The sequence below is a fragment of the Poecilia latipinna genome, unplaced genomic scaffold (assembly GCF_001443285.1).
Source record: "Poecilia latipinna isolate Pla-1442-1.1 unplaced genomic scaffold, P_latipinna-1.0 Scaffold552, whole genome shotgun sequence".
Lineage (NCBI taxonomy): Eukaryota > Metazoa > Chordata > Actinopteri > Cyprinodontiformes > Poeciliidae > Poecilia > Poecilia latipinna.
In genome coordinates, this window is record NW_015113168.1 from 238,801 (window position 1) to 257,290 (window position 18,490).

At 40.3% G+C, this 18,490-nt stretch overlaps 1 protein-coding gene across 2 annotated transcripts in view; it reads right to left on the reverse strand.

The window, feature by feature from the left end:
• Positions 1 to 16,309, reverse strand: part of LOC106952978 (neurabin-2-like) — a 29,349-nt gene extending 13,040 nt beyond the window's left edge. Inside the window, exons 1-5 of one of the 2 annotated variants that reach the window (XM_015041453.1) lie at positions 16,082 to 16,295; positions 7,732 to 8,127; positions 7,444 to 7,652; positions 7,035 to 7,367; positions 6,286 to 6,954 (exon numbers count right to left, since the gene is read on the reverse strand). In XM_015041453.1, the coding sequence (XP_014896939.1) occupies positions 6,286 to 6,954; positions 7,035 to 7,367; positions 7,444 to 7,652; positions 7,732 to 8,041 (1,521 nt within the window). In that variant the 5' untranslated portion in view covers positions 8,042 to 8,127; positions 16,082 to 16,295. Of the gene's footprint in view, positions 1 to 6,285; positions 6,955 to 7,034; positions 7,368 to 7,443; positions 7,653 to 7,731; positions 8,128 to 16,081 lie in introns of both variants that reach the window. The other variant, XM_015041455.1, reaches the window with a different exon arrangement.
• Between the last annotated feature and the right edge of the window lie 2,181 nt (positions 16,310 to 18,490).

Here is an 18,490-nt window from a genome sequence, read left to right on the forward strand (position 1 = left end):
GTTTGTTGAATTCAGCAGAACTCACTAGTTCAACTAACATCAACTCTTAAGAACTTTCAGCTTCTCCTTTTTGTGTTAAAATGTTGAAATAGGTAAACTATTGCTCTTATTCCCATTTCATGGACATATGTTGAATTTCCATGTCAATGGTAGACAAAAATAAAACAAAACAAAAACAACAAATCCCACCAACATGTAGAATGTTTTCTCCCATGAGGAAATGCTTCAACATTCCTGGTTTTTGTCTGTGTAGTGATCCTGGACTCCCATGTTATTTGACTGCATGATGAAGGCCACATGAGTCCGGAGGGTCTTCAGTAAAACGCTGTGCTGTGTTTTTGTACATGTCGAGTTACTGCAGCTGGCTGTGTTGTGACACAGGAGCGTGGGAAACCAAACCGGCACGGCAAACGAAATCCAGATCACAACGTAAGAGGCTGGAATGTACACGTTTAAACTGTTGCCTCCATACATGTGACCTGTTTTAATAACTTACACTTTTAGAATCTACTGTCAGTCCAGTACTGTGGAAGGAACCTACATCAGGTAACGCTGTGAGGTTTTAGTGTTTCATCCAGGTTCCATTAATTAGACTCACCATGTCCCTGGTTGCATCTTCTCTGTGTTTAGTTTCAAAGTTCTTTGTTAAATCTCTTTTCCCACTATGTTGATACTGCTGAGTTCTCTGCATTTGGGTCCTCAGCCATAACATATGTCAAAAGGAGCTAATTCTAAGTCTTATTCAGACGATACAAGCTTTTTGGCATTTTTAGTGTTTTCTAACATTCGCTGACAAAACGACCTCCTTGAAGGTTCTATTCTTTTCAGCCAGTTTCCACAGCCAGCATCTTGTTAAAGGCTCTGTCCATTTCAGATCACACAGCCTCCAAATGTGGACGAATGTGGAGTTGTATTATTATTTTCTTGTGCTTCAATTAATTAGTTTTTTTCTTCCTTTCCTTCCATCTGTCTTACATTTATAGCCTCAGCTAGTTTGCAACGTACGTCCCCTTTCACGTGAACGCCGATGCAGGAAGGTTTGACGGATGATTTACAAGAAAATTAGGAGTGAGTCATATTTGGTGGAGGCAAGTGTTCAGGCACTGCCAGTCCTCTGGGTTATAATTTGCTTTTGTTAAAGGAACATGGCACCAAGACAGAGGGCAGCTCTCTGGGCACAGCTGAAGCCAGATCCATTAAATTAAAAAGGGAAAGGATAAAATTTGATAGTTAGTCTTGGATCGATTAAGAACTTCAGGTTTGCGGTTCTAAAGCTGAATTGAATATTTGATCACTTTTTCCTCCCAGTTTTTACTGGAATACAGAAGCCATATAGTTTAAGACTGTTTAAGACCATTCTGAATTAAATTTAAGACCTATACTACAACAGAAATGTTCAAAAGAAAATGTGAGCTTTTAAATAATAGTAATGGCAAGATTTCTTGCACAGAGTGAATGTAGCATCGTATGGGTTGGAAACGGAAGTGAGCCAGTGGAAAAGATGAACGTCATCAAGCAAACCAGCGATAAAGTTACACACAAAAAGCTAGCTGACAAGGGGATGTTAGCAGCTAGTTAGCCGTAGCTCCCACCGCCTCGAGTCAGAAAATGCAAAGGAGATATCTATCTGTACGTGACTTAAACGTTTGTCTGACAGAAAATTTCAGGAGAAAAACAAACTATATAAACTGTACAAGATTAAATAATCCTGCTAACAAGATTTAAGACCAACTTACACGTTGACATAAATGTAAGACTTTTTAAAGTACTTAAATTTAAAATGTTGTTTTATCTACACATAAAATAACATCAGAATCAATGTAGCGGAGCAACACAGAACATGCCTTTTTATTGCAAACATTTTTCTTCTTAACAGTTTGTGCTTCTTTCTACACCGAGCAGACCAGCAGGAATCAGAAACGTTAGCTTATCAGCTCCGTTAAAAGCACACACCAGGTGGGTTTTCATCCAAACAAAGCTACATTCTGTGATTCTTATCTATCGGCTTCCCTTGGTTGAGCTGAACGCAAGTGTGTGCGTATGTGTGTGTGTGTGTGAGCGTGTACGTGTTGCCCTTCTTTTTTCCAAGGAAAACAAACAAATTCGACCACATTCCAGCTGCCTCCGACACGCTCACAGAGGTAGTCCTGTGTACATCCGAGTGCAAACACATTCAGTGCGTCTGAATTTAGGTGAGATGAAGAATGTCAGGGCGGGGGAACTGACGGCCGTTCCTCAGCCTGTCACGACCTTCCACTGGCTGCTGAGTTTGTGTGTGACAGTGCAAAGTCTGCTGAGTCTCCTGAAAAGTATTGTAGTCACATGACGTTACAGATATAGCGGAAATTTTACAACAGGATGTTCAGCTGAAGAAGGCTGCAGTCTTGCAAAGCTCTCCGGGGGCGGAGGGAGTGGGAGGAGAGATTTGAGCTCTCAACACATATTATCAGAACTGCAATTAACAACCAGCTTTGAGACGTAATTACAGCGAACAAGCCCAGGCTGTGAATCTCCTGGGTCTCTCTGGAAGGAGAATATTTCTCTGGCTGTGGCTGCAAACCTCAAGAAGGGGTTTCTCCATCTGCGCTAGTTCTTCCACACACATCTGGTTTAGCCATAAAAATCTGGCTTAAGGTACCTGGCAAAAGTATTTATACAACATTTTTGCATTTTTTTTAACACGACAGCCACAAACTTCAATGTACTTTCCTGGTGGGATTTCAAGTGAAAGTAAAGTTGTGCAGAAATGTGAGGTTAGGGGAATTGTGCACGATTTTCAAAATCTTTACAAATTAAAACTTGAAAGTTGTGGGTTGCTTTTTTTATTCAACCACACAAACACCTAAACGTCAGAAGTTTGATGATATATCAAACTTAAATAAAAGCGATTAGGCCTGTCACAATAGCAGTTATTGCAATAAATGATAAGAGTGTTCTGAGACCATCTTCAACTAATATGATGGTAATAATAATTAATTAATGACCTTTAAATTCCAATGAACATTTAACACTGGAACTGGAAGACATCTTAAATATCCAACATAAATAAACAAAACAAATAAAGTGGATACTGAAGTCTCTGTAAACTAGTTGAGACCAACCAGACTGAAGGTTTTTGTCATCCAGACATGAGAAAAACAATCATGCAAATAGAAATTAAGGAGTTCATTTTAATTTATCATGCAATTAATTAATTTATTAGTTATTACGACAGGCCTCCCTAACCTAATACTGACCCTTTGTTTACTTGGTATCAGATCAATACCCCCAAACAGCAGTGAAAGACATTTAACTGTTAACACATACAACTATTACATGCTCTGATCTCATTGCCTGGGCCTTTGTAATGGTATTGTATCCATGTCAATTTCCTTTAATTATATAATAATTAAAAAATTATTATATGCAGCTGAATCACCAAACAAAAGTAAAGTCCAACATATATGAAAACATGAAAAGGCAGGTCAAGATTTCAAGCCTATTATTTGGTTCACTGTAGAACGTAAAAGCTGAAGAATCATTATGACTCAAAATGTTTTGTAAGAAGCTCAAACCTTTATCAGCTATGATGGTATCAACATAAAAATCTAGAAAACAGTTTTTTCCCCCCTCCACTGCACACTTTTATTGAAGAGTACATGCAAACAAATGTGAGGCTTTTTCTGTCCTCTGTAAGAAATAAAAATCAGAGATTTGTGTTTGATACGAATGTAGTGGTTTGAACCTTTAAACTGCAGCAGCTAACGCCGCCGCTTCAGGCCATTTCTTTACCTTAAGCTGCCCGAGGCAACAACACAGATGAGCGGCTAAACATTTGGTCAAGAAAATGAAAAAGAAAATCCCTCTTGACATGAACAATTTCTACAACCATCATCTTAAAACAGCAAGCTAAGCTAAATCTGATCCTCCTAATCAATGCACGTTATTTAGCCTCCCATGTTCTCAAGTTATATTCAACTGAAACACTTTCTAATCTCTCACTCTGACAAGCCGCTAAATGCTCCGTATAACAGAGGAAGTATGCTGGTAATATTATGACTATCTGTGCGAGCAGAGACATGTTTCACAACGCTCAGTCGCAAGCTAGCTCACTGCTGCAGTCCTGGTAGAAACAAGAAGAGTAGAGTTGGAACAACAACAACAAAAAAAGCTTTAAAAAAAATCTAAAGTTTGGACCGGTAAACTTGTTCCTCTTAAAAGAGTAGAGGAAGTGTTCAGCCAGCTGACTGGCAACACACATCAAAGCTCACATTCATGTACATGAAGCCCAAGCATCAACTCCAGTTAGCAGGAAACAATGTGGTGAAAAATAAATGCCTCCAGGTTCTTCTGGTTTGCTTTAGAACATGTATTTCTTGTAGAAAAGTTGTTACCTGACTCTGAATTGATGCAACTCTAACCTGAAGTGCATAAAACAAGAGAATATTGTGTTTATTTTGTTTATTAAACTGAGAAGAAGCACAAATAAAAAAATAAGCATGACTCAGCAGCCTGCAGAAACACCTCCTGAGTCACTAATGTGAGGCAGTCATCGTCTCTGTTATGCTACAAGACCTTCGTATTTCTTCTTTTCTAAGCAACGTTCAGTTTCACAACATTTATTTCTACACAGTTTTTCCGTTGAGTCTGAAGAGTCTGGGTTTTTCTTCTTCAGTCATCCTGCTCTACCGTCCCACTGAGTGACCCAGTTTGGGCCGAGCTTTAACTTTCAGACATGGTCTTGACATACAGGAAATTCGTGGTCAACTCAATGACGGCAAGGGCTTCAAAATGAGCCCACAGCATGAGTCCTCCACCACCATGCATTGTGTTTGTGCCAATATGCTTCGTTTGGTTTTTCCAAACGTGAAGCTGTGTACTTTGATCAAATATAACATAATAATTCTGCTCTCATCTTTCCAAAGGACATCTTAGTTCATTCAGATCATGGCTCTAACTGGATGCAAACAAGTGCCAGGACTATCTTTAATGTCATACATATATGGGACAGAGATGTGGGTGATTTTTTTTTCCGTCTCACTGTGGCTCAATAATTTTATTGTGCAGAAATGTCAAAGGATAACAGAACGGCTTCATGGAGCCACTTTTAATAAGTTCAAGCCTCGTGGCGTTAACCTTGTGGTTTCATGACATGTCATTGTCATGAAAAATGACAATGACATGTTCTTTTAGACAAGACTTCAGCAAGCTTGACCTGCACACATGCAAAATCGTATCAAGTATTTTGGTCTAGTTTCTAGTGCAACAATATCTTAGTTACTTGAAATAAAACCAACTTATAACTAACTTCCCACAGGAAAACGTTTTGTTCTACTGGCAGATTTTTTCACGTATAACTAGTATTTCTTTCCTCAGTGTTGTGGGATTACTGACTTAAAACAAGCTGCTACATCTTGCTGGAAAGTTACTTGTTTTGTCTTATTTCAAGGGATAAGATATTTTCAGTAGAAACTAGACACTTTAAGCATTGATCCAGTAAGACTTCACAAACCCAAGTCATGCTGCTAGGTTTTGCTCTTGGCAATACTTGCACTATTTTTCAAGTTGTTCAGTTCATTAATTTTTGAAATGAGCATTAATTTTGCTCATTTTCAAAATTAATGTTTGCTTGTGAGCAAACATTCATTAAGGAATGCTATGTTATTGCATTTTAGGCATTATTTTTTTAAAAAGAGCTGAATAATGTGTTTATTTATATTTTTTAAATATTGTATAAGCTGAGATGGATTAATGAAAAATCTGCATAATGTACAAATTTAGTTTATCCAATGAATTGATTAATCATCAGAATTATTCACTTAATTCTGATGATTAGTTGATCATATTTTTCGAGAGTACATTTCCGAACCCCCCTTTACTACTATTACATGTGCAAGTCAGTTGCGTTATGTCTCTGTCAACTTTGGACAACTACAGACTCAAAGATTTGCTGCTTTTTCAAACTGGAGAGCATTTGTGAGCATCAATTTTTAAGGCTTCCGACAGACTGGCCTGGACTTTGACTGGGACATTCTAACAGATAATATTTTGATCCGTTCTGACCTCACCCCTGTCTAAAGTCTGCTGCAGCCTCCAACGCCTTTTCTTGCTCCATCCATCTTTCCATAAACTTTAAACAGCTTTCCTGTCCACAAGGTTTGAAGTTGAGCCGTACTGTTTCTGTTCTGCAACATTCTCCCTGACCTGTTTACCCAAATTTCAGAGTCTTCTAACGTGTAAAATGTACTTTTTAATGACCTGTAAGGTAGAGACTGGAGGACCGTAAGCCAGCAAACACCGACTGACCTTGATTGGGTCTGTGCTGAAGCGAATCTTTCTGCTGGGCGGCGGGGCCTCCTCTTCTTCGGGGAGACCGGGCATCTCGGAGCAACTGCTCTCCGGCTGATATGCCTCCTCGTCTTCTTCGTCATCCTCGTCATCCAGCTGGCTTCCCCCTGAATCCTCCTCGCCGATTCCGCTGTAAGCACTGATTTCTATGAGATCTCCTTCCGAGTAATCCTCCCTGCGCGAGCCGTCCTCGTCGTTCTCGTCCTCTTCTGCTTCCCTCCATTCAGAGTCTTCTCTCTCGCCGGAGGAAGGCGGAGGTTCTTTCTCCCGATTTTCTAGTGAAGCATGAACCTCAGCCTGCACCAACGTTCCTCCGGTTCCCTCATTGGACACGTCCTTTTCTTTGGCCTGGGACTCCACCATAGTTGAATCCGTTTCTTCGCTTCCTTCCACCTGGGACTCAGATTTTGCCTCAAATGAGGCTGACGTTACAGTCACTGTAATCGAAGGCGTTGATGAGTTTAAGTAGTGGTCTAATGACAGTCCAAACCCATCGTTTTCTTGGCATGTAGCCTGTCCTGCAGCGCTCCTTTGTACAGAACCTGCTGCTTCCGGTGGCACAGCTGCTGTGGTGTTTGTTGTTTCTGCTGTTATCTCCTTTTTGGCCTCCTTACCAACAGAATGTGCCTTTGAATGCAAGAAAGATCTGTTTTAACTCAGTTAATTCAAATGGGGGGTTTTTTATGCAAGTGTTCAACACTTTTTACCTTTTTTTCAGCTGCATCTCCTTTAGCTGGAGGTTTGGGTTTTGGCGCTAAGGCAGGGGCTGACCGACGCTGGGGGAGGTAGAGGTTGTTTTGCACGTCGCCCTTTTCAAACGCCGCGCTGAGCTGGCTCACAGTGGGGCTGACCGCCTCACTCGGGCCAACCGAAGCCGCAGCAGACGGAAGGGTAGCAGGACTGGGTGCTGGAGGATCGTCCAGTCGGTCCAGAGCTTCTGTTGACCCGTTAAAGCGGGCCACAACGTCTAGACGGCTGTCCTGAAAGCCCGAAGCACGCTCCTTTTTCAGCAAGATGCGGTTGGTAGCGGCTTGCTTCTCCTGACAAAGAAACACCAATCAGTATCAAACCTTAGGGCAAGCGGATTAGAGGAAGTCGACATATTGAGGAACTTACCTGTAGAGTTCGTTGTTCAAAGATTCGCCTGGTCTCCTGGAGCTTGGACAGACCAAAAGATGAGTTTCCACCTTCTGATCCTGTTTTAGAGTCAAACCTGTTGACTCTCTCTGAGACTGAATCTCCAAGTTTCAGCAAGGCGCTGTGGTTGACATTCTCATTGAGACTTGAGGCCCTTGGAATCGATAATTTCAGTGCCTCTTCCTTACCTACAAATGACAAATGATTAACTAAACAAATAGTTTAAAACAACCTAATCAGGATGTGCCCCTGAAGGAGCCTGCTTACCTAACATTTTGGCACCATCCTCTTCATCACCTGGAGACTGCATCTGCATGAACATGTTCTTGATGCGGTGGACGTTGGACCCGTACCGCTTGCCCCTTCCAGTCGGGCGGGGGAGAAGGGGAGGTTTGGAGCCGGGGTTGGGAGCTCCGTTGGCGGCATTGTTGAGGTGGTCAGTGGCCTTCTTCAGAGCCGCCAGCCCCGCCTCGTAGGCATTGCGGTGAGGCGAGGGACTCCGCAGGTTGGAACCGCCGTTGTTCCCACCAGAGGCCCCGTTCCCCCCTGTGGCCGATGGGGGTTCAGTCTTCATCATTTTTGGTAAGTCAAAAGCCCCTGGGTGAACGGCAGATTAACAGGGATAAAGGGGGCCACATCCTGGTGCTGCTTTACATTCGCCTCCTGTAAACAGAGCAATGACAGCTGTTGATATGTGTCAGGTAATTTTGCTGTGGGTCAGTTTGCCCCTTTGCTGGTTGGTATCTATACTTTGCCATTTTGTCCCCTCTATATTTTATTTCCTACTCATAAACCAACATTGTACCCAGGAAGTTATACTTGGGCTGGACAATAAATCAATAAGAATATACATTGCGATAGCAACGTGGTCGGTATCAATAAATAATACATCTGATCCAGATCTCTGGATCAAATGTATTACTCTGATCCAGATCCGCGCAGCATTCTGGGGAATGTAGGCATAGGAAAGTCTTTAGCTGCTCAACCTCACGGTTGATGGCATCAGCTAAACTCACTGACTCACTTTTTACGTAAGTGCAACAACTAGTTGAGTAACTCGTGGTTACCTAGCAACAACTAGTTGAGTAACTCATGGTTACCTAGCAACAACTAGTTGAGTAATTTGTGGTTACCTAGCAACAACCTATTGAGTAACTTGCGCAGCAGCAGTTTAATTTAAAGTTTTGTGCCTCATAGCTGCTGGAGCAAAAACTGTCGATAACAGAATAAAGGTCACGCCACCAGTTTGAGAGTATTTCAGATATTGAAAACAAAAATGAATCAGTAATTATTGATATCGGCCAATGCAGATTCTTATATCATGATTTGTTTTTCAGCCATATCCTCCAGCCCTAAGTTATGCCCTCGCAATCACTTCATTGTCAGAAATTTTAGTACATAATGCAGATCAAGCTTTATAGAAACGCTCAAATTTCTCAAATAATTTCACTTATTTTCTGTTATCTGAAGATTTACACTTCATTCATCTATTTTGGTTCTGATCCCAGTTTGGGCCAGTCGACTCTTTCAGAAAATGACGTCTGAAAAGCTGAGAATATAAGGCTAGGGAATAGATCCATAGAAACACAACAACAGATGATGAGTTGGTTATAGAAAATAACTTCAAGCCATTTATTGTATAAAACGTTTTTTTGTTGTTGTTTTTTTTATGAAGATCAACACAATGACCAAAACCACAAGGGTATAAAATGGCAAAAGCGGCAAAAAGACCAACCCCTATTTATTTTGTTAGAATATTTCTAATGACAAAACACAATGCTTTACATTGTCATTTTTCATAAAACATAAACAGAAATAATAAAAACATCTATAAAGAACAAAACAGAGGGTCCTCTAAACATGGCACAATTACAGCTGCCCCTGTCTGTTCTGTACACCATTTCTGAGTGACGGAGACAATCGGCTTGGATTCTTGTGCTTGTATGATGCATGAGATGTTAATCAAGGTTTTTGAAAGTTACGTCTTCAAAACCGTTAAGATTTTACGTCATACCGTATTTATGGCTAGAAGAGAAAACATGATAATTTTTTGCGGATTATGTATAGATACAAAAAATGCAAAGTTGGCTGTTCAGAAATATTTTGGATTGCATAAAAAACGGACGGTCATGATGTGGAAACTAAGATGCACCAGTCATCACTCTTAAAATGTTAATGCTGTATTCAGATGGCAGTTGGTCAGAAACCAGTGGCGTAATATCTACATAATAACTGCCTGAAAGCTGACTGAGCAGATAGTCTGACTGCTTAACCTATGTCTTTTATAACAATAGAGAACATTATTATGAATGCAGTCATCAATTTCTTTTTACTTTTAGCTGCAGTAGACATTTCTGTTGTAGAGAACAGCAATGAAATTATGTCCTGTAATTTTGTTTATAGTTTTAGCAGAAATTGTGTCAAACTGATATATTCACAGAAGGTAAGAATCACATAATGAATGTGGACTAAATGATTCAAAAGGTAATCCGTCAGACAAATACATGGCTGCTTGTCATTGTGATAATCCTTTCACAAAATGTATATTCTGGAGACTCCGATGACCTTTTTAATAGTTAAAAGGATGAATCTCATTTTTTTCAGACGTGTCTGTGGGATTTGTGTGAAAAATCACAGCTGAGGTGTGAGGATTCATACCACCAGTGAGTCTACACTGGACATATAACATAAATTTGCTCTAAATTTGACATACTTAACAGGAACAGTGCCACAGAGGCACTGTCTGAGAGCTGTCCAAAAAACTGAACTGGTCTTGCAGGTTCTCAATCAATGGAGTGGAAATGGTGGTGATGATGTCACCAATACAGACTGTATTTGGGTCATGTTTCATCACACTACTGAAAAAAACAAAAACATCCATAAAAAGTCTTAAATTCATCTATCTAAAATTAAGGCCTTAATCAGTTTAAATCAGTTTTAAAAAGTAAGTTGATATGTAAATATGTTAACCACAGGTCTTACATTTTGTTGTGACTGGACTATTTTATCTTGTGTGATTTCATACATGTACATTTTTTTCTTATGGAACTTTCCTTTCAGGCAAAAGTTTGAGTCATGCCCAGACATATTCACTGTGTTCTGTGCCTCAAGGCAGTTGGAGCTACAGACAATTATTTGCTAATATCCTCTTGGTACCTAGCTACATAGCTTTTTTAACTTCTGTTGCTAACCCATACAAGGCTAAGTGCATTTTGCGCAAAGAGAACTTTTAAGCTTGGCACTACAGGGGTTATATGTAGCGTGAAAAGCATAGCACCACCTCCAAGAGCCACAAAGATTTAGCGTTTTCAGTGCCTCATTATCAAGATCCCTCAACCTCCCCTATATTTACATTTTTTTCTATCTTAAAATTAATTCAACGTGGCATGAAAAAGACCTTAAAAAGTCTTTAATTGGACTTGCTGAAACTAGATATCTTGAGAAAGGCTGTGTGACATTTTGATGTCTTGATCAAACACAATTTTCTACTTACAGGTGGGTGATGCTGAGGTATGCCAAGCAATTAATGATTTGACTTTTAATGTGGATGAAGAGACTGTAATGAAAATAGCTACCTGAGCAGATAGCCTCGCTAACTCATAAATTGCAGGGTTTACCCCAGAAAACCTGCTAAGACCAGTGGTAGGGGTGCGAGGGCAGTCCACCAGCACAATGTTTTGTGTAAAATCTTTTTATTTGTAAACGACAAAATTTCAAAGCTGCACCATCAGGCATCATAATTTGGAAATAACAGTGTGTGAGGCCAATGGACAAATGCAGGGACGGCACAATTGGTGCGCAAACCTTCGCATCCAGTTCAATGCGTCAACTATAAACCTAGCTTTATCCGTTTTTACTGTCTTTGTTACTGGTGTATAAAAAAAAACAAACAATTTGAAATAAACAAACAGAACTTAGCCTGTTGGGGTGGGCAAGTAAAGCCTGATGGCCCGCCAGGCTTATAACACCCTGAACTGTGCTTTTCTAGCATCTTTTTCAAGGTTATCATCTGTTACTGCTCAGTCTGTAGTTGTATTTACTGCAATCAAACTCATACAGGTGTATCTACAGATAAATTGCAGAACAATAAATAAGGCCAAGCATGTTTGTATGCCAGCTCATTGTAAACAGTGCTTAAAGGCGGTCTGGGGAATAGCAAGGAGTGTTTACGCTACTGTGGTCCCACAGCAGCTCCTGATGGCACTGCTGACACACATACACACTGCAACTGCAGTCTTGTGACACTTTTTTTGGCCAAATAATGGATTCTTGCACACTGATCATGTGGAGCAAATATGATGCAAACAATCTTTACAGAGGCCTAGAGGAAAACACACACACACACACACACACACACACACACACACATACACATATACATAGAAAAACACACAAAGAAAAGCAAACGGCTGCTCCGCGGCTCCTCGCCTCTTTCCTGTTATTGTTACCATGAAGCTGGTGGCTCCTGTTTTAGGTGAAAAACACGGGAGAACAAAAGCTGAATCCAGTAACCCCACCTCTGCGTGACTTTGGTGCATCTCTTCTTCATTGGTGAGGAAGAAACAACAAACTACAGCCGCAGTGCTCTCCCAAGAACAACTCCATCTGCCTCCTGCTGGGTTCCTAATCTCCTGTGGTTTGGAGCTGTTTCCTGCTATTCAGCCTGGATGATCACTCCTAATTGCGTCTTTGTTTTTCTTCCTGTTTAAAGATGGAGACTTTTGCTGTTTGGTGAGAGGCAGCTAGCAGAAATGTATGTCTAGGCCCCAGTTGGGGGTAGCAGAACGTGTAGAACCCGTCCAAGGATTGATGCGGCTCTAAACGGAATTCTATTAGAACCTGTAGACTTCCTTCAGTCTGAAGAACCTCCTTGCTACATGGAAACAGGCCAACCGACTGTGTCTCTGTGCAACCCCAGGTGTTTCATTTTAGTTGTTAAAATATATTTTTTACTCACACACATTAATTTGTAAATGCTCAATAATGGGAACATTCTCAAAACACCAGCAGCTTCATTTTGGTAACAAATCCCACCTAAACATTTTGATAACAACCTAACTAAAAATATTGGTTAAGTCAAACGGACATACGTGTCATTCATTGTCAATAGCTGCCTCAAGGTTAAGAAGTTTAGCTTGCTAGCAAGTTAGCTATTCAGTCTCAGAGAACAGTAAGGATGACATGTTTATATGTGTTGTGTTATGACTACATATGAATATAATTATAAAACCCGGTAACACTTTATTTGAAGGGGGTTGAATAAGACTGACATGACACTGTCATAAACATGACATAACATCTGTCATGAACATGAATAAGCCTTCTTGAATATTTATTCAAAATGTCTTTGTTATGACCACTTGACATTAACCAACTTTATGTTATTAAAGGTAAAGTTTAAACAGTAATTATTTCTTGGTTAATGTCAAGTTGTCATAACAAAGACATTTTGAATAATGTCAACTTTGTATTAAAAGTGTCATAATTTACCGAATGACGCTTTATGACAACAGTCATAAATATTCATGAAGACTGATTCATGTTTATGTCAGTGTCATGTCAGTCTTATTCACCCCCCTTCAAATAAAGTGTTACCTAAAATGCTAATAAAAGTTTGTCTGGTTGAGACTTGTGGTTGAGAAAGTTGACTTGTTGCAGCAAGAATTTAAGATTGGATCTAGATTTAACTCCTTTAGTGACAGTCACTTGCTAGCAAGCTAAGCGAACTAACTTTTACTAAGTTCTTTATGAAATTCTTTCTTAATGAAATAAGTCAGGATCAAAAGATCAAAACATTTTTGTTAAGAAGCAAACTGTTATATAATTACTTTACGATAAACCAATAAGCCTTTAGGTTTCTGCTGGATAAGACAAAACAAATCAGAATAGCTAACTCGCTACCAACCTAAGCTACACTAACCTTGTTGTTGTCAATCGACGGCACAACTTCAGTGGTGAAAGTAAAAGGTTTTCATGTCACCTTGTTAGAGTAGATTAAAATTTCACTACTTCACAAATGCTTTTCTTATTTTTATATCTTCACACAAAGAATAAAACAACTTGCTAGCAAGTTTGACCTTAGCGCTTTTGCTAGACTATTTCTTAGCCACAAGCTTTATGACAGTTCTTGACTTTTACCAAGTTGATATCGTCATTCCTAATAAAAAAAACATAAAATCATATCGGTGATCTGTCCTTGCCTCTTTAAGTTTTAATCTACACCAAAATAAAATGTTTTTTCTTGTTGCAGTGATTGAACTTAACACAAACTAATATGTTTGATTAAAATTTAATCAGTTTTAATGGATACTATTCAACATCCTCCAAAAGGTATCTGTATGATGTATGGGTTGTTTTACAAATTAATATATCAACTCAGTAAAAATTAAGAAATCCAAGAAGAATGGTAGAAAAAGTACTTGTGCTGGAGCAAGAATATAAGTTTAGATCCAACTTTACCCAATTAAGCGACAGTGCTAACGCTAAACTCAAACATATAGCAGGCTGAGCCTCTTAACAATGAGTCACTAGCTGCCAACGAACCACACATCTTAGCTGTGGTTGTCAAGGAAAACGTTTTACACGCCAGCTTGTTTACTAGTGATGTTTTATGCCCTTAACCACAACCCACTCATAGTTGCTGTTTTTTTTTACATGCTATAAAGTTAAATACTAACCAGACTAGATAAATTATATGGTCGGGATGTAACTCTGTAAAGTTACATCCCTTGAAGTTACATAGTTGAGTGAGCACATTTTATAAACGGGTTTGAATCTAACTAACTAGTTTTCTTTAGCTATTTTTTATAATGTATCTTCCTAAATATCCATTAAAATAGAATTTTTATAAACCGCTGCACCAATTTCAGTGGTTAAATTCAAAACTGCTTCGTCAATGTACAGGGCGGCACAGTTTAACTAATGCTAACTTGTGGGGAAAGGAATCAAGTACGAGCTTTCTTTCAGTAACAGGTGGGGGTGTGGGGGGATGTTCACTTTTAAGATTTTTACTGGAATCACATCAAATCACCACAACAAAATCTTTTGCAAAAAAACAAAAAAAAACAAAGGGCAAGATGGAAAACTATAGCGGTTGAGATTTATTTTAGTTGCTCTGATACAAATAAGACACGGGCTGCTTTTACTTCCTCTTTGTGATATTATCCGTTTATCCCGCAGTACCTATTGCGAATGCATGTGGATGTAATTATGCAAATTTGGCAATTATATCAGTTAGCAACTTTTACAGCAGCTATTAGCTATTTTTCAGACTGAGCAGTGTGCCACACTGGGGTTGAAGGCCTGAAGCAGCTACATAGTTCCCTTATGCCTTGGGCTGGCTCTGATTATGTGCTTAAACCTGTTTATTACATGCCATAAAAGCTGCAGTAAAAGCCCTGCTTCTGTCCCAGCACTTCCCTTTAATCAGTTCTTTCTGCTCTAGCGACTTCTGTCATCTAAATCCATGGATTCCAGCGCATAAGATTCTCTCTCTTATAGCATCTGATATCAGAGGATCCCGGCCTCCTCCAGCAGATGCCACGCGCACCGGGTGCAAGTCGCTTCAACACATCATCTTCCTCATCTTTCCCCACCTAATCTCTTCTGTCCTCCTCATCAAACATTTGGCAGCATCCCAAACACACACACACACACACACACACACACACACACACACACACACACACACAGAGAGAGAAACACACGCATGTGCATCTGGCCGGTCACATCTGTCTGCTTGCATCAGCAGCTCCGGTCACATCAGTGTTGTGTGTTTTTCTCCTGAGTGATGCCCGCACAGCATCTCCCCATCGCTGCTCGTCTGCGTGCGTCACAAACACGCAGCGTCCAACAGAAGGCGCATTATAGTAAACACAATGAGTCCGTCTATTCCCACGACAATCCCCGCATCTGTGCAGGAGACACCCGGGCCTGGACTGGTGCGGCTGGGAGGAAGCTGCTGCTGCCGCTGGTCAGGATGTTTGTAGAGGCACTTCTTTATATATATGTATACCTACGTATATTTTCCCAACTGTGCATAATGTATTTGTTACTTTCAGTTACATCGCTAAATATGTGTGTTGAAAAATAGAAAAATACATATATTTTTTTTATTTTATAGTTCAATTTTGATTTTAATTCGAGCATTTTAATACTTATCATTTGAGCCGAATGGATCAAGAGACGATGTCGGGTTCATGTACATCAGGTCTGACATCCTCAGTGACAACCATCTCTGCTGGGGAGGCTAAAAATGTCAAATTGCTGATTTTCATAATGGAGTTTGGCGGGGGCACGTNCCGGATNGGCGNTCGCGCTGTGATTTTTCGGTCCGCCCGGTTCGGTCACGAGCAGCGGAGGCCCAGCCAGAGCTGCGGTCGAATAATTCGGTGTCACCGGCTGCTTTGGGAGACGGAGGCAGACGGTCAGCAGGCCCCGCTGGGTGTCTGCTGCTGAGCTACTGCGCTGCTTCCTTCCTGCAGCTTCCCCCCTTCGTCACCTCCACCCTCCCCTTCTGCCGCTGGCAAACAGCACATTTCAAAAGCGGGACGAAAAAAAGAAAAAAGAAAAGAAAAACACCGAGCCGGAAGGTGACCCGTTCCGCCGCAAGTCATACCTGGTAATCCAGTTAGTTGGAGCAAACCCGGTGTCCGTTATGATCTGGAGCGGAGACAGCCCATTGTCCTGCTGTTGTCGCTGATTCCTCCTGTGAGTGCCTGCCTCCTCGCTGCTCCTCCTCCTCCTTTCGCTCATCATCTGTTTTCCTCCATCCCTTTCTCCCCACCTCGCATTTCCCTCCTCCTTTCTCCTTCTTGATCAGGGGCGCCTCCACAAAGTTCGCAAAGAACTGGCCAGATGGCGGACACTAATTATAATCTTGGTCTGGCACCAGGGCCCGTCCAAAATTGTTTGAGGGCGGAAGTGGAATCGAAATTGGGGCCCCAAGTTCACCTCAACCGCTGCTATGTTTACATAAATAGCAACCAGCCTGCCTCACAAATAGAAAATTATAAGACAATTAAACATTTTTGAATGTAATAATTATTTGTCTATTATAGATAAATTCCATTCAATTAAAAATACGTCATTGATCCCCATGGGAAATTAATTAACAGAATTAAATTGAACACATCTTAAAAAATATATACATATTTTGAAATTCTAAGACTTTTTTTCTCATATAAAGATCAACTTCCACTAACTCAGTGTCTCCAACCTGAGGCTCCGGAGCCAACAAATGTTTTTAGATACAGATATAATAACAAATGTGGGGTTTTATTATTAATCTTTTCTTCATGGAATAATTGCAATGAATTTCCACAACAGTCGATGCATAGATCTGTGTTTTGGTGTGATTTTTTAATCTTTTAATTTTTTATATGTGTCTGTGAAAAATAGAAATAAATCTGTGGTTCTTTAAAAATGACAACAAAATTGTCATAGTAGATATGTTTTTGCCAACAAGTCATGTAACATTTGTAGCTCTAGTGAATTTTATTTCACCGTATGGAGGGTGAAAGCGCTCTTTGGATTGTAAGGTTGCCTGAATATAAAATAAACAGCAAATATATACTTTTTTTTTTTCCTGTGTTACTCATTTGGTCCGGCAGCTGCATTTGCTGCAGTTCTAAACAACAGCTTAACTTGTTTTTGGCTTGGACTGGCTCTGGTTTCACAGAGAAACTCCCATTTGTAACAGAATTTAGGGATTTTTATTAAAGATTTCTGGTTAGGATTTCATTTAAACCTGTTTCAATGTGTTTTTATGTGACATGCTGGAAGATTCCATCAGAAAAGTCCTCGGTCCAAGACAGAATTTTAAAGCTTGCATCCTTTTAGTGCAACTTCTCTGAATATTATGGCTTTATTCTCGTAATTTTTTTTTTTTTTTCTTAGCATGGCCCTGTAGCTCCGTCGGCTGCCTGACCTTTTATTGCTTTGGAGCAGAAGATAGACGGATACGAACCGTTAGTTTTAAAGGCTGCAGCAGTGTTTCAGCGCCATCTGCTGGCCGAATACATGAAGCGCTGTTCGAGTTCAGTTCGACGGGTGAGAAGTCCAAACATGAAAGTAAATGCGGACAGAAGGCAGCCTGAATATTCCGCCTCCTGCGGTCTGAAGTCAGGACCAAGAGCCAAAGCAGAGCAGCTGGCCCCTCACCGTCCAGACAAAGGGCCGGGGCCCCTCATCGGGTCGAGTGCTCTGGAAGAAAGAAAGACAAAAACAGAGGGAAATGATAAAATGTTACAATTAGTTTAACACAGGTAGGAAATGGACTGTACATGTTAATCAACGTAATAATGTTCAATGCAAAAACATGAAAGTCGTCGGATTCGAATTTATACAACAAATGTCTTTTTTTTTCCCTTTTTGTTAATTTTTCATAAGTTCCCAGATTTTTTAAATTGGCATTTTAATATGAAAGCAGAATTGTTCGTAATAAAAATGTACCAGCAGAGACTTACAGGCTGCCCGGGTACAACATCTCATGTGGGCACTTTGATATAATTATTATGTTTCAGTGTTTAATTTAACCGCTTAGAGCTGTAGTAATCAAATGTGGCCAGAGGAGGGCAGCACAGTGACGTTTTTCCCAAGTAGTGAGGCCGAGCAAAACCTCCATCCATCCCGTCTCTGTGTCCGTTTATCCTTGCAGGCTCTGGGGAAAGGTCCGGGGGCCGGTGGCGCCCTCCAGCGGTCAGGTGGAGTAAACCCTGGAAGGGAAGGGCTTTAACAGAGCCCAGTGTCCCTGTAAAACTGGTCCTGTTAAGAAGAAATAATACTAACTGTATTTAATGTGGCACAGAAACCATAACTAATAGGACCCTTGGACTGATTTCATTTTTTATCTTCACAGTTTTACTTTAAAGCGGTAGTATTATGTGTTTTCCAGCACACCGGGTCATTTATAGCACAAACAAGTAACTATGTTACCTTTAGTTGTTATAAAGATGCTGTATAAATCAATTATGATTTAAAAGAAATGGACCTTTGTAATTTAATGCCTTGACTTTCTGCTTTTGTC